This window comes from Chironomus tepperi, unplaced genomic scaffold (assembly GCF_022539635.2).
Source record: "Chironomus tepperi strain 1889 unplaced genomic scaffold, CSIRO-AGI_Ctep_v1 contig_309, whole genome shotgun sequence".
Classification (NCBI taxonomy): Eukaryota; Metazoa; Arthropoda; class Insecta; order Diptera; family Chironomidae; genus Chironomus; species Chironomus tepperi.
Genome location: NW_027226431.1, coordinates 1767204 through 1785147, shown reverse-complemented (window position 1 = coordinate 1785147; position 17944 = coordinate 1767204). Strand labels below are relative to the sequence as shown.

Below are 17944 nucleotides of genomic sequence, written 5' to 3'. Positions count from 1 at the left end.
TATTTCGAATATGTTGATTGGATGCCTAGACAAAGGGGAGCCCTTTGTTGATCGTAGTCGTAAAAATTATTTGTAAAATCCACTGCTAATCTTGCAGCTATAAAAAATATATATTTTTAAACTTCTATTTTACCGGTATATGAATAAGTAGGAAGGTCCTCCTTTAAATAATAGATTGTCCTACAAATATTCATTAACTTCCTGTATTCAATGGAATGAGAAAGCGATTAGTAACCAGATCAGATCTGGAACCCACAATTGACTTCATTTAAAGTTTTAATTTCCTAGTAATTCGCCTACTGTTGGCATTTCTTCAAACAACTTCAGTTATAGATCTGTTGATAAATATTTTTTACGACTCAATGAATCCAATGGCTTGACCAATACCAACGACTTTATTATTTTTTACGACTCAATATCGAATGCACATGTCATAAAATTGCATAAAATATCAGTTCCAATTTCAGTTTTTTGATCCCGTCAATTCTTCTTTATATTCTTGCTATTGTCTCAATATATATCCCCATAAATTTAACAGAACAATACAGAACAAGTCATAATACACAAGATAAATGTGCTAATTTTCTCTCCACTTGAATTGGCTTCAAAAATTCTTTTCTGAAACTTAAAATCACAATAAAAATAATAAAAAAAAGTTTCATCGAAGTTCATCACAAAAATTCCTCAAATATCTCATTAATCTTTCTTCTCAATATACACTCTGTGCTGCTCTATTGTGACAGACTCTTTTTCTTTCTTTTATATTATAATTCCAATGTCTAGCTTGCTCGACACAAATCTGTAGAAAATGAATTTAACCCCAAAAATAAATTGCTAATCACGAAAAGTTATGAAACTTAGTTCCATATTTTTATTTTCTTCTTCCTCTTCCTTTTTGTCGGGGATGTAGTTAGGGGGGAGAATTGATTTATGTTCTCTAGACACCTTACAAATAGAGGAGGTATGAGGAATAAGGTGGACCCCCGGGGCGGGTGGTCAAGGTTGAAGGTTGATCTAGGGTATAATGGGTAGAAGGGGTAAGCTGGCAAGTTGGTCTAGAAATCATTAGACCAAATCTAAGATCCAAATTCTCAAAACATCTTACAAATAGAGAAGGTATGAGAAATTGACTGGACCCCCCGGGGCGGGTGGTCTAGATTGAAGATTGCGCTAGGGCAAAAGAGAAATGAGGGATAAATTGGCAAGTTAGTCTAGAAACCATTAGACCAAATCTTAGATCTAAATTCTCAAATCATCTTACAAATAGAGGAGATATGAGATATTGACTGGACCCCCCGGGGCGGGTTGTCTAGATTGAATGTTGCCCTGGGGCATAATGGGAGGCAGGGTTAAATTGGCAGTGTTGTCTCAAAATCATTAGACCAACCACATGCACCAAGACCATCCCCGCACCCAAATTCTCAAAGATCCACCCCCCAATTCCCCCCTGCACTTTTCTAGTATTTTTCTTTCATAATCGTCATCATCATCGTATCTGATTTCTGTATTTTTTCTGTTTTTCTGAAAAAACTTGTGCCATACTCAAACGAGCACGAAATGATGATTTTTTGGGTAAAAGAAGGAAAAAGATTCTTTTTGCTACAAATAAAATAAAAATAACGAGAACGAGTTGTGATATTTATTACGTGCTAATTTAATTTTGTGTGTTAAAAATCATATTAATGGTGTTAATATTTCCTCGATTAGCGTCAATCGTGATGCTGACTCGCGTATAGGAGTGAAGACATAAAATATCACAAAAAAATAAGAAGGAAGCCAGTATGAAGTGTCCATAAATCGGATGATTTAGCGCATTTTATGATGATTTTTGACTGACATTAATGAGCCTGTATGTGTAGAGTAGTTTGAAGGAAAATTGGAAATTGTCTGCGATTCTGTCTGGGGTGCAAATAATTGTCACATTAAGTTATATGCCTCATTGATATTTTGCTTCATAATTAATTATCCCTACTGTGCTGTTATTCTCGACATAATGATTATTGTGATGATTTTTTTTTGTTCATTTACGCACGCATCATGAATTGGTGATTGGTGTGGCACTGCTTGTGGTTATTGCAAATTATATTTAATTATCCATGTATCTTTTGGATGGAAATTGATGGGAATTTTTCGCTTTTTTGGATGGTTTTTGATGTGTTTTGGGATGAAATTGAGAGGATTTGGTGGGAATTCATGCTTGGCTTAATGTTGGGTACCTTATCTTAATGAACTAGGCTTATTAGTAGGACAAGATCCATAATTTTGGACTTTAACAATAAATTGATCAATTATATGGTCACTAGAATCATGGAATTTGTTCTTTGTGATGATTGGGATTCGAACCTGAACCTTTGACTTAGTATTTCTGATTCAGCTACTCTCTGCACTCCCTATTTCACCATTTGATCACTCAAAACTTCAATTTTTGATTCGCACAATCCACATATTATAGATGTTGCGTAGACATCCAGTCAGACAGACAAACTGCACACCTACCTGACCAACATCATCCAATAACTTGAATCTTTCTCTTAATACTAAAATATAATTGAAGATGATGTTCCAAAAAATTACAATCTTTTTCTTATTCTTTTCACACATTTAAGTACATAAAGATATTCTTTTTTTTATACTTTACATCTTGTCAAATGCACGCACTGAAATACTTACATACAATCGGAATGTCTACACGCGCGTGAGAAATTTGTTACGATAACGATTAAGCATTATTCTCATCTTTTTCATAAGAAATTTGTGATAGTTTTCCTTTCCGTTGAGTCTTTGTATCATCTCAAACTTACTTCTGGGTCGCTTATGTGTCATAATAACATGAAAATAAATCATACAAACAATATAACGTTTCTTATTCTTCTTATTTTCTTTTGACAAAATGCCTTTTTGCTGTTTTTGCTTGTTTCTTTTCTTTTCCATGATGAGAGAGAAAGAGAGAAGTAAAAAACTTTTTTTATTTCACGTAGATTGCTACTTCCTCCTCTTTCTCCAGTCATCATCATGATTCCATTAGACCGAACATATTTGAATGAATGAAAATGGAAACAAGGAATGCTGAAAAGAAGCTCTGAGATGTGAAAAAAGGCCTATGATGAGGCGTAAAAACAGGCAAAAAATAGCTCTTCTTGTTCTTTTTACAATTCTTATGTTTCATGTCTGAGCTGCTTTCGTTCTTTACATCTCTAATCTGCCTTATATGTCTCATCTATAGCCTCGTATGTGTGCTCACACTAATGCTTTTATTGTTTTCTACATTCCTTAATAGGAAGTTTGGGAGAAATGAAAGAGAAAGTCTGTGAATGGAAGGAAAGTTGTGGAACAATTGTTTTTGGTCACAATCTAAGGCACAAAAAGAGATGTGTCAGATCATTTTGTTAAAAAAAGGTTAAAAAGGCTCTTGGGATTGAATGAAAAATAAATATATGTTTGGATCATGGGAAGGGCAAAAGTGTGTAGATAAATTAAAGAAGATTCATCCTTATGATATAATCATTGATTTGAGTTTGTTGTCCTTTGAAAGAGCTTGAAAAAGTTTTGAGTTTGCATATCGATTGAACTTTAAAAGAACAACTACGAAGAAATGTTAATATTGAAGTTTTGAAGTTTATTGTGAGTTTGAAAGTTTCTTACTGGCTTGAAGAAGCACATAAATTGAGAAATATTGGAAAAATCTCAAAAGTTTTAACTGAAAATATTCAAATTAAGAAAATTTCCAAATCAATGCCAACTTCACTTCATTCAAATCCAAAATGCAGCCAACTTCACTTCATTCAAATTCAAATTGTTTACAAAAAATATTCATTTGCCAAAAAAATATTAAATTTTCAATCAAAGTGTGCTTTTAAAAATACAAAATCGTGTTAAATTGATAAATTACAATAAGTTTCTCCAAACAAACCAATCGGAACCTAATAAAATCATCAGAGCTTCCCACAACTCGGTAAATAAGCATTTCTCTCATACGAATTTCCAAGAAAAACGCTCTTGCTGAAAGCTAAAAACATTCCATTCATAGAATTAGCCAGCATAAAGTTTTTGCTGCCTTTCTTTAACTACTTTACGAATGAATGAATAATCGTAAGAAAATAAGAAGAGGAAAAAGGTAAATTAGATAGTAGATAGATGGAGGTTTGACCTAATCTTTTAAAGCCTACCACATGCTCTTTTTATTGCGATAACCTTGCCGTTCTTATTGTTCCTTTACGTTGTTTGTTCTTTTATCATAACCATATGTCACATCGATTCGCTTCTTTAGCTCCTCATATTGTACGTTTAGGTGAAAAATATTATTCAATCTAAATGGAAATCTGTAAAATTTATGAATAAGGAAAATTTCCCTCGAGATTGTGCGAACAACAACAACAAAAGATGGAAGTAACGTCTAAAATGCCATTAGGCAGATCTTAATAATTAATGACAATGTCAAGAAAAAGAAAACAAATAAAATTTGTTCAACTTCTTTTTTATCGCAACAATATCAGATTTCATTGAAAAAGCAGGCAAACTAATTTAATTTACATGTTTTTTTATTTCTATCGTTTCAGGTGATATTTGTGGTGGCCATTGCTGTTCATCGCAAACTGAAGTTGACGTACTGAAAAAGTCTATCAAAACATTTGAGGGACTAATTAAGCATCAACTTAAAAACCTTAAAGGTTTATGGGAATCAACTTATAAAGTTTATAAAGGTGAGTCTGTGATATATTTGATATTTTTATGGGCTGTCGGCTCTTTGGGAAAAAGGCAAATTCTTGGCTGTTGATGGAATTTTCGGTATCAAATTATCAATCTACAATGTCGACTTTAGAGGTGATTTTATAGGAATTTAAAGGTTGTCTGAATCAGTCTGAATAATACAAAGTTGTGGGATATTTAAGTTTTCGTGACCTTACTTGAATTAAGGCTCTCCTCAATATAGCCCAAGTTGGATTCGAACCCGCGTCCTCTTGATACATACCCAGTGCTCTTACTCTCATGAGAAGACTTGTCAGGCTTTACAACATCAATGAACCTTCACCGTTAGTACCGTATCATTTTGATGGTTTGGCATAGCCAGAATACACCACGGAGAGGTAGAGTAAGTGCGTGGGTAAGAGAGGCTGAAGGGGGTGAACACCTTCATTGTGCATCACTGCCCTCTGCACTCCTACGTACTGAGCTACCAATTCATAAAAGAGAGTGTAGCACAATCCTCACTTAAACCTTCTCCAATATTCAATACTCATTACACAGCAATTATGAGCTCTTACTTTAGGCCAAGACATAAAAATCCAACCTCAAGTCCATTAAAATTCATCATTTTTCTGTCCAGGCACAATTTAATAATATTATTAAATACAAGAATAATTTTAATTGCTCCAAATTTATCACCACAGTAAAATCGTAAATTCATTTGATGCTATGTTGTGCACTTAAAATTTATATGCGACTTTGCCTATAACGGAACAGCAAAGAGCACCTTAATAAATCATTTTACGTACCCACGCCTGTATATCTTTCTTTACTTTACTCACATCACAGTCACAGTCTCGAAAAAATATATAAAAAAAGACGAAGAGAATTGCTCCATGAAACTTAATTAAGTAAGATTTATTTTAATAAGAATGAAAAAAATTGGATGTTTGGTTACATCGCGGCAAATGTCCATTGGGTGGTCATAGCTTTTGTCATTTCCATTTCTTATTTCTGTTCACATTTGACCTCATCTTTCTGTGTCTTTATTTGATTTTCTTTATTTCTTCTTTCTATTATGGTGATAATTTATATGAGGCTTAGTATCTATTTTCTATGGATTTAGTCAGTTAATCATACATTGAATAAATATGCGGACACACTGTCTAAAAGGCATTGCCATCATCGCAAAACGGCTTTAGTCAAAATCCAATTTATAAAAATCTTTTTTAATAAATTTATCGATGACTTCACATGATATTCATACAGCAATGGATTTAAGACTTTTTTTTCTAAATTTTTTTTTTTTGTTTCTTCTTCTGTTTATGAAAAGATATGTAGTCAGAGCCACAAGACTTTAGTTTGATTTCGTTTTCTTTTATTAAATTCAAATTTTTTTCTACTTCTTCTCTTCAATTCTCTTTCTATCTTCGCTTTTGCACTCTGTTCTTGCTATTCTTTCATCACTTCTTCTTTTACATCTTTCTCGCCCCTGAAAAATGTTATTATATTGGACTTTATCGCCAATCCAGCCAACAATGAATACGAATTAATGAAAATTGAATGAAGAAATATTTTTTTTTATATTTCTTTTCTTTTTTTCATTCTCAAACTTGCTTTTGATATTGCAAAAAATTGATACCGAGATGTAGAGTGTGATTGTTTTAGTGTTGATTGAGGAGCTTTTGAGATGTTTGAACTTGAAGTGTGCGAAATTAGTAATTTGTGAATTTAAATGAACAGAAATGAAGTGAAACTCACCACAAATTAATTTAGAAGTTTGAACTTATTAAAATCTCACCATAAATGAACTAAAGTCACCAAAAAACTGAAACTCACCACAAGTGAACTAAATTTTCAAAAACATAGACTCACCATAATTGAAATAAAGTCACCAAATAAACTAAAACTCATCAAAAATGGACTAAGGTTACAAAAAACTAAAACTCACCAAAAATTAACTAACGCTACAAAACTTAAACTCTCCTCTAATGAACTGAACTCAACAAAACCCAATTCAAACTTGCCTTATCAAAACCCATTATCAAAACTTTATAAACTCACCAAAATTGAACAAATCTCACCATACATCGAACAATTCTCATTAAAACCCGAACAAATCTCACCAAAACCGAACAAATCACACCAAAATGAACAAATCTCGCCACAAATTAAATAAAATTCACCACAAATGAATTACTCTCACCCAAAATGAACAAATCTTGAACAAAAATGAACCAAAAACCAGTAAAATTTCTTAAAAATGAACGAAAAGCATCAAAAGACAGTGAAATTGAAAGAAAACTAGCTTCAAAGACTACAAAAACTTCATTTATTCCTCACAAAGATCACAAAAATTCCCCAACGTGCCCATTAGCTGAGTAAATAGTGCAAAAAAATAAATATTCCATTCATAACCTTTAGCTCGGTCTCATTCACATGACATTGACAATGACTCGCACATATGTGTACATACTTAGAAGATGTCTCAGACATATCATAAAGAATAAGAAGACCGCTCCTGCCCGAAATTCACGCTTCATTTACATTTAATTGAGTTCGATTAAAAGTTCATGAATAATATGATTGATTTCACTCTATCCTCATACATATATGTATATATATTATCTATATTTTTATAAAGTCAATCTATTGTATATCCCGTAATCACTACTCAATCTCCTTTGACGTTTGTATACTTTGCTATAATATATGAAATATTACAATGACCACATATTCATAAATGAGATGCGAGTACAAGTGAAATATCTATAATCTAACGCCTACATCAATATTAATAGATGAAATCCCATAATAATGAATATATTGTATGTAAAGTAATTTTACTAACGATGAAAACAAGTATTCAATTGATTAAGTCATTGATACACTCTACAAAAAAAATGGATAAAAGCTGAATGTGAATGCTTTAATAAAGTAATTGATTTGTTAGAAAATAACAAAAGGGATATCTCAGCGAATTTATATTTCTATTCATTGATGTGAAAAGAGGATTTCATTATGGATGAATATCAATACATTCATGAAGGCTGACTAAGATTATATTGGATTGTAAGAATGGATTTTGATTTTCTATAATTCTCAACGATTGTCTGGTGATGATTCTATAGGAGATTAATGTAAATTCTCGAATTTTTTTGGTTTAATCTAAAAGCTAATCCTCAATAATAAGCACAATTGGAATTGATTCAACAATCTGAGCCAATAGTCCAGGAGTAGGCAACCTATGCGTCAATATGGTATGGGATGTTTGGATGTCCAACGTTTTTGTACCATGGGACACCTTAGTGGTAAGCATCGACCAAAACCACACATGACAGGCGCTTCATGGCATTTCCAAAATATGTTTGCTACCTCCTAATGTCCCGCGACTCTCAGGTTGCCCATCACTGATCTAAACCACAAAAAACACTTCATTCTTATCAATTCTGCCGCATCTATCCTCTAGTATATCTCGATTAAAGGAAATTTTATTGTTCCAAACATCCCATGCCACATTGACGCATGTATATATCCAGAATAAAAAAATCAATAAATAGAAGATGAGATTGACTAAATTAGGAGGCATTGGAAATAAGTCAAAATGAGCAAAACAAAGCCTACAATTCTCATTTTATACATAAATGCTTAAGGCATCAAGTCAAAATTATTGTCAATAATAATAAAATTGACATAATCTGAATATAAATTTATTCTTTTTATTACTCAATGGCTATTGTTGGACATTTTCTTATCGGAAAAATGAAGATGAATTTCTCAATTATTTCTTGGGATGTTAATCTTGTGACTACCTTTTGGAATATCCATTAAATGATTGAAAAATGTCATTAAAATAGACTTAAATTATCCATCCCTTGATTCCAAATACTCAAATATAAATGTTACAGTAGAATAGTTTGTTGGAATTTGGAGCAGATGTGAGCAATTAACATTACATTGAATTTGAATTTTATACGCATAATAAAAATTTTTTGTGGAGTCACATTCCTTTTTCCAAAGGGAGGTCGATCTATTGTAATTAACAAGCAGATGGTATTCATGAAGTAATAGTAGTCATTAATGACATGGTTTTCGGAAAGCTTGTGGAAAGTTTTGTTTTTTAAGGGAATATTTCGGGGAAGTAGAATGAATATTATCAATTCTTTAAGTGGAAAGACAATGAAAATGAATTAATTATGGATAAGGAAGTCAACCTTTTAAACTTATGTAGCATTATTCAGCACTTTTTAGTTTTTTAAGATATTAGCTTCTTACTTTGGTGGGAATACAGATCAATTATGATCCATGGCTTCTCCTAGACTGTGGTTAAAGCTGGCTGAATTCAGGCACAATTCAGCTTATTCAGCTCAATTTATCGTATTCGTATTCAAATCAGCTAATTCAGCTTATCAAGCAACATACAACTCAATTTAGTCTATTCAGCTCAATTCAGCACATTCAGTAATATTCAGCGCTTTAAGTAGTTTTGCACAAAACTCATCCAATTCAGTTTATTCAGCTGAATCACCTCAACATTACGGATCTCAATCAGCTGCTTAACGTTGCCACATCAAAACCAATCTTGTTCACCAAGAAAATTAATTAAAATAGCAACAGCCATAATTTTTAGCCAAGCCCATATTACTCCAAAAACGGATCCTCATCTAAACATCATTAAAATCTCCTCCAAAAAATTCAACACTACTATAAATTTGTCCACTCCGGTTTGTCCATGTCAATAACTTTATGACACACGCCAGCTTTCTAGTCATTTTGAAAGAAGCCAAAAAAACTTCATCATCATAACTGGATGTATTTCACAGATATAAACTAACTCAAATAAGCCATCTATTTTTATCATTTTACGAGACAATATCATGACACCAGCTTTCAGTCGTCGTCGCCCAATAAGCCATTCCCATTTTCACATCAATTTTAAATTTATTGATGATTAAAAAGTCACTTGAATTAATTTCCAATATAGTCGAGAGATGTTTAATAATAAATTAAATAAACATGCAGAAAAAAAAACTATCAAAAAAAGCTTCTTGACACGCTTCTTCAAAAGAATATAAAATAGCGCAGGAAATAGGGTTTGTTCACTTATGATGTCAATCATAGAATGGGAATTTTAACCTTAAAATTCAAAAAACCTTCTGCACTACGTAACGCTCTGCTCTACGTAACGCTCTGCTCTACGTAACGCTCTGCACTACGTAACGCTCTGCTCTACGTAACGCTCTGCTCTACGTAACGCTCTGCTCTACGTAACGCTCTGCTTTACGTAACGCTCTGCTCTACGTAACGCTCGGCCGTACGTAACGCTCGGCCTAACGTAACGCTTTTAAGGAAGCAGCTAGATTTGTGAAAAAGTCATTTTTGCGCGTTACGTAACAAGTGAACGACTTCCATACTGTTAAACAAATAACTTCTGGCTCCAACAATAAGACCACATTCCATACCCAAAAATTGTTGCGGTTAAAATTGAGTGAAATATGAAGCAACGCTAATAATAACGAGGCCAATAAAATTTATTATGATCTTGCTAATCTGTTCAATTAAGCATTTAAAATTGCTCAAATTTCATTGTCTAGTTTGGCGAGAATGAGGTTCAAGTCTATATTTCTGTCAATTATCCATTCCGATGCTGATATTGGCTTTATTATTTTATACTAATTCATTCATTTTACATAATAGATTAGAAATAACAATACATTCGCATGCATGCGTGCCTTTATCTTCGGGTTGTTATGTGTATCAAATTGATTACGATTACTGTATCATGCTGTTGCTGTTGCTGATGCCGACATTATGCTCTTTTGATGATGATATTTATCATATAATGTGACGTTAATATTTGATAATCAAATTTCTTCAATTAATCGGTTCATTTCGTGATTAATATTTTCTAATTATCAATGCTTTATGCTGTCTATTCTTCTCTTAATTGGATATACTCTGAGCATTTTCGTTCTGTAACTTTAGGGTTTCTTGAATAATTCTAATTAAAGTTTAAAATTGAAGAAATTTTTAGGTTTCTTCGTGCTGGATGGAAATAAATTTGTACTGGGGAAATCTATGGCCTCACCTCTTATAGATTGCTTTAAAATGCAGCACCAGAGAGCTTTAAATTTCATCTAAAAAGGTGTAAACTCTTTAACATATGCTGGCTTGTAATAGCCTTTAATTTATGATCTGCACTGTCCTATAGTTTTCCCACAAATCGCATCAATCGTAGTCTACTGCACCTTGTGTGGGGCTTTTTTGACAACTTTATGATCAGCTTGACTGTTTAATTCAATAAGTCTTTGATGACTCTTCTTCATGGTTGCATAATAGTTAAGTGTAGTCTGGGGGTATTGAGTTGCATGTGGGTGAAGTTGGAAGTGCGAGAGACATGACTTTTCCTGACAGACAATGAGCATACTGACGTATATGAGTGTGCTCATGAGTCAGTTCTGATGGTAATCAATATCATTGAGCTTGCTTGATTTTGTGAACAAGATTCTTGTCTGTTTGGGGTTTATCGGTAATTGACAGACAGAAGCCAGCGATAAAGCCATCTTTAGGTATCTAAGGAAGGTCATGGATCACAGTTGATCTGTAGGACCAGCGAAGTAAGCATTAATAGTGTCAAAACCCTCGTTGATCATTCAAATTCTGTTTTCTGAGCTCAATTCTCACCTAAGAACCGTCAATCTCGTTATATTGACATAGACTGTTCCTTATATGACGAGGATTCATACACTGCTCACTATTGGATACTCAAACACCATCAGAACATGTAAAGTAGAATGTAGAACTACAAAATTCTCAAAATCATAAATATTCAAGAATATCCCGGCATTTAAAAATCCCCAATCTCAAAAAATTCCCCATTTTCAATCAAGGAATTCCTTCCATCTATATCATTATCAATGTTTTGACTTCACATATTTAAACATAATATAAGACATTATTCACGCGATACTACGAAAAAAGTGAAGAAAAGGAATAACAAGAAAACAACAGAAGAAAATTAAATAGAGGAGCGAACACACACGATTCAGTCGACAGCAGCATTATCATCGCTAAGGTGACTCACATTGAAGCACGCCTTGCGGTATGCTTATTAAGAAACTACAAAGTTATAAACATTTTATGCATAAATAATAATAGCAATAATAATAAAATTAATAAACGAAGAATTAGATTTGAATAATAATTTTTCCCTCCGTTCAACAATGTTGTGCCTTAGTCGGAGGCATCATCATCATCATCATCCTCAAAAAAGATTAACCATATATGCAAAATAAAAACTGAAAATATATCAAGATCTGTGTTAAGGATTACAAAGATTATGGCGCCATCATCATCAGCGGCTGTGAGTGAGGTTGTGGATGGCAATAAGATGGAAGTAAGAGCCTCATTAACATGAAGAACGAGCTCTGAATGATTCCAACTATAACAATAATAATAAAAAAAATATCACAAAAAAGTCATTTTCTTATTTCTTTTGTTTCTTGTCACATTCTTCCTTTACCTTTTGTCTTTATTTATGCTCACAAACATAAAACATAACACTGAAATGAGGATTAAGTGCAAAAAAGCATCTTCATCTTTTCTTTTCTTCATTCTTTATGTATTTTGTACTTCCACTGGTGGCTTGAGATGTTTTTTTGTTGCTGTTTTTTTGAACACTCACACTTGTGCCATAAGATGGTATCTCCCATTACTGAAGCAGATGAGAATAAATGTGGAAGTGCTGGAGTAAGAAAACGATGTACAGAGTTTCTTTTTTTTTTATTTTTTTCGTTAATCCAGGAAAGATGTAGAAAAAAAAATTCACATTTGGCGCCTTGGATGAAAGTTCTTTTTTAAGCACTGCTTCCTGTTGAAATAATGCAATGATTTCTTTCCTTTGAGTAAATGTTTAGATTGGCTGACTGAATGTTGTGTCTGAATTTTTGTTTAAGGATTGATTCTCTTTGGAGATTTTTTGTTTGATTCTGTTGCTTTGATTTGGAATTTTTTTATTGGACTGATGGAGAATTGGCAACTAATCAAGAGATTAGTATTCCTGTTTTAGTGAAGATTTGTATGAAAAGGTCAATAACTTTTAAGCAGGGTTTTTCTAAATTCTAAATTCTAATAAAGTTTGTTTACTTTGCTGGCCGTACAGATCAATTGTGATTCATGGATGTTGATTAAAATCTGATCTATCATTGACTATCGTTTGTGGATTCTCGGTTCCAGTTACAAGTGATCCAAGTGATCCAAGTGATCGCTTCCAAAAGCTACACCGCAAAAGTCTGAAAAATAACTATTTGGGTACAGACGTTACTCATGGTACAAATCCGAATTGCAAAAGTCTGCTAATCGATCTAAAATCCAAAACCAAGTTAGAGTCACATCGGCTTGGAGCTGAATTTTTGTTTGATTAACCGAGTAATTGGGATGTATGCATCTAGTGCGATCCTAAAATTGTACAACATAATTTCATCCAGATTCATTCTAAGATGCGCTCAAATCCCTCTATAGAGTTCCTAACTAGCAATATGTGAACATGTTTCAATGCAATTTATTCTCACTCTACATTCAGCATTTTATGTCGCTTAGAGATTTGCTTTTTTTTATGAATCCTCCACACAAAAATAAAAAAACAGCGAGTGAGAATCCACATTTGCCAATAAAAAATGCATCTTAAGTACAGAATGAAAACAGAATATTCATATTTTATTACAAACAAGATAAAATTGTGAGATTTAAGACAAGCTGATGGCAAAAGAAAAAAAAAATCTCAAAAGTTATTTAAAAAATACTTTATTAACTGATAAGATATGATGCACGTATTGAAAACATAATTAAAATTAAATTTTCTTTTTTTTTTGTGTAGCAACAACTTTATTTTGTTCTTTAAATTTGCTTCATTTTTTATTGTCTCTTTTGCTCTCGCTCTCCATTATCCATCCGTTCTCTTCTGCATAACGAAGTGGAGAATTTAAATTCATTCTGGTTTTCAATTTTTTTAACCCGTTTTTGGAGATGTTGAGCTTGTAATTTAATTTTGATCAATTGACTGGTTAGGTGGTTGGATGAGGTGTGATATTTCAGTGATTAGACATCGTAGAGAGGTCAAATTTGAAGCATTAGTTCGTTGCCATCGAGTAGATTGCTTATCAATTGGTTTTATAGCTTAAAACAGTGATTAAATGCTTTAATTATTGATTTTTAAATTAAATATGGAAAAACACGTGGAATTTGCAAAACTTTAAATTTTGAAATATCTTTGCCCGTTAATTTCCAAAACCAATTTGATCGTTATTTATTGATTGTTAGGAAAATATGCGTTTAATTCTTCAAGCAGCAGCCACGATGGACTTTTAACATTTTGTTCTTCATCTTCAAGAATAAAGTTTTAAAAAAATATATAATAAATGAAGAAGGAGAGAAAAAAATATGCATACAAATGCCCATAAAATATAACGAAAAGAAGCAGAAGGAAAGAAATCGACATTCTTGCGGATCCTTTGTAGTTTAACCGCAAGCTTCACAAAAAGAGAAATAAATGCGAAAAAAAAAGTAAACAGCTAAAATATGTATTCGTGTAAATTCCATCACATCTTTTTTAATTTAATCATACGAATATGTATGGAAGAAGCAACAGATAAATGCGAAATAAGGAGAAGATGGAGCAGTGGTAACAACCAAAAAAACGAAATATATTTTTGCGACTGTTAAACACAAAAATTTCTTGCAACAACTTGAAATCAGCCAAATGTGTTAAGCGATCGCTCAATAAAAATTTTTATCGCATGATTTGCTGTAACAAACACGTCAAGCTATCTGCGTTATTATTAAATTCTGTTTTACACTGATGCATTATGAAAAGGCGAATCATCTTTGGGTGACGTGCACAGGTGACGTCAGTTGAAGTGTGGAATTGATAGACATCCTTCTACTTATTTGGTGTCTTGATCCGAAGCTTTTATTCATGCAGCTTAGGAAGCTCCTCACTACCATTGTCCAGATGCAACACCTCCGTTCTGATCAGCATAAATGGAAAAGACTGCACGACTTCTCCTTTGAGTCTTCTTCAAGGCTCCATCACGTCTGCTTTAAGGCTCCACAAGGTCTTCTTTTAGACTTTACCATGTCTCTTTTAAGGCTCCACCACGTCTCCTTAAAAGCTCCACCAAGTCTCCATCCATTAAGACTCCATTACGTCTTCCTTAAGACTCCACCACGTGTTCTATCTGAACTCCGTCCATGTCCCAAACAGAACCAACAACGTTGCCGTGCATTTTCCATTTATGTCACTTATGAGGACGAATATTATTCTGCAGCAACTTCCATTAGTGTCACTCAGCAACACATCATAACTAAACAGTCCCATTTTTTCATAAAAATTCAGACATATCAAATGGATGAAGGAAAAAAAAAATATTTTCATGTGACATGTATACACGTGAGAATGAATGATAAAATAAAAATGCTCTAAATTCATCTCAATTACTGCCTTGTGAAATATGTTGATTTTCGTGATTTACGTTAATATGAAATATTTAGCATATCATATGTTGTGACATTTCTTCACATTTGCTTATCATGATTGTTTTTTTTTTTTTATTCTTTCTTCTTTTGTTGATGTCTGTGAGAATCTCGTTTCCTTGGAGTAAGGCAGGTGTTTTTATATTGGATGATTTGACAGGTTTCTGATAGGAAATTATGCTGGGATTTTTGAGATTATGGAACATGTGATGCGAAAAATCATGATTTGAATTGTCCCTTGTGGAAGTTCTTGATTAATTGAATTAACTGAATTTTATTGAATTTGGAAATAAATTGATTTATATTGAAAACGCTTAAATTGTGTTGAAATTGTGGAAAATTGGCTGAATTGTGATGAATAAACTGAATTGTGGTGAATGAGCTGAATTATGATAAACAGACTGAATTGTGGTAAACGATCCGAATTATGGTAACTGGGTTGAATTGTGACGAATGAGCTGAATTGTTGTCAACAAGCTGAATTGTGGTGACTGAGCTTAATTGAGGTGAATAAGCTGAATTGTGGTGACTGGCTTAATTGAAGTGAATAAGCTGAATTAAGATGACTTGACTGAATTGTGATGAATAAGCTGAATTGTGGTGAATAAGCAGAAATGTGGAGAATAAGCTCAAATGTGCTGTATAACCTGAGCTCAAATGAATTAATATAACTGTATTAAGCAAGCTGAATTGCAAATAGTTCACTGAACTGTGGTGATTAAGTTGAAATTTGAATATTTTGCTGAATTATGGTAAATAAGTTGAATTATGTTAAATAATCTAACCTATGGTCAATGAACCGAAAATGATGAATTGAGCTAACTTAACAGAATCTTAGGAGTAACTCACACAATTCTCCAATTCAACATCATGTCATACCACTTAAAAAATCCATCAATCTTCCCCGCAAGTCCCCACACCTTGCAAAATAAATAAATAAACAAACTTTTCCTTCCGCATCTTTATTTCCAAAAGAAGTATCAAATTCAAAAACACACAGTACCAGATTAAAGCGATGTGATTACCTTATCCGATATTCAAGTATCGAAAGTGAATGATGATGTGAATTGACAGAGAAAATTTAAAAGCGAAAGAAATTCTAAAAAGATTTATCATTCATCAAAGCAAAAGTGAATGTTGGCAAGCTCACACAAACAACAAGAAGTTTCTTTAACTGAATCTGAATATATATATTTATAAAGAAGAAGTTTATAATGCACGAAGAAAAACTCAAACGAAAGTATAAATGAACAAGTACTTAAAAAATGTAAGATAGGCAAAAAAAATGGCTCAGAGCAACGCTTCCATTTATTTACATGAAGAAATGAAAATAAGAAGTTTAAAATCAAAATAGTTGAAAGATGTAAACAAGAGTAGCGAAAAAAAAAATAGGAAGAAGAGTTTAAAAAACGAAAGGGAAAGGAATTGAGATGGATGATAATTTGCTCCAAATTGAGTAAATAAATTCAAATGAAAATATATAAATAGATGATGGTAGAGGTTCCATGGTTACTTGTATGATGGGGAGTCTAAGATCGTCAACTTTCATTTTTTCCCAGAGTGATTTATGGTATTGATCCATAGGTAGGCTGATCTGTCAATGTGAGAGTAAGGTATCGGTGGTCTAGTGGTTAAGTGATAGATCGGCAATCAAGAGCATTGTCTACTTTATGAGGACGTGAGTTCAATTCTCACCAAAAGTTGACATCTCGATTACATTAATTTGACAACCTGAGAGGGGACAATATGTTCGAAATCAGCTGTTCACGATGTCGTCTAAGTAACTTTGCGTCTTACCGTTAATACGGCGACGAATTTGTGTCCTAGCAAACATATTATGCTGTTCAGGCAAGAATCCTTGACAATTATAACTCAGAAAACTCATAAATCAGCAACACCATAGATTTCCCATGCCTTCCATACCCCTACATCCATCCACATCCACAACAGAAAAGAGAAAATAATTTGATTGAAATCTACATATATATTAAGCAAGTTTTTTCTAAGGAAAAAAGAAGAAATTTTCACTTATAAGCGAGTACTCTGCTCATTTATGATGATATGCACGCAAAATGACAATCTCTTCTTTACATTACTGAATTGCTAATGAACAGCATCATCATCAACATCTCATCTCGTAAAACGACAAAAACGACATTGTCGATAATGGTAACACAGTAACAAGCAAACCGAGAAGTGAGCTAAGAAGATGGATGAAAAACGCACAAAAAGGCAAAATCATTTTCCCTTTTTTTTAAACTCATTTTGCTTTCATTTGCTAAAGGCTGAAAAGCGGTGAGATATACAAGATAGTATGGGGGAAAAAAACGTAAGCGAAATTGAAAAAGAAAACAAACTGAGAATTGGAATATAAAATTTTATCTCTCATGGTGAAAATAATTGAATTCTTAAATCAACATGAAGCAATTCACAAAAGGCAACATTCTTAAGCCATGGCTTGTGTTATATGAGGAAAAAATAAATAATTTGTTTTGTAATGATATCATTAAATACTGAATAAATAAAATTAATTTATTTAAATACATAAAGTGCGCGAGTCATGAGAGAGTTGATCTTGTTAAGGCTGTAAAAATGGGTTGAAAAAAGAGTTTCAGTTTTTTAATGAATAGGAATTTTTCATGCATATACGCAATATGCATACAATATAGTCATAACAAGAGAAAAATGACATTTTATTCAAGAAACAAGTTAAATGAGCTATTTGTTTAAG

At 32.7% G+C, this 17944-nt stretch overlaps 1 protein-coding gene across 1 annotated transcript in view; it reads left to right on the top strand.

Annotated features, from left to right (window-relative positions):
• Positions 1-17944, top strand: part of dally (division abnormally delayed protein) — an 83823-nt gene that overhangs the window by 42518 nt on the left and 23361 nt on the right. Inside the window, exon 2 of the mRNA XM_070643154.1 lies at positions 4557-4700. Within this exon, the coding sequence (XP_070499255.1) occupies positions 4557-4700 (144 nt within the window). The remainder of the gene's footprint in view (positions 1-4556; positions 4701-17944) is intronic.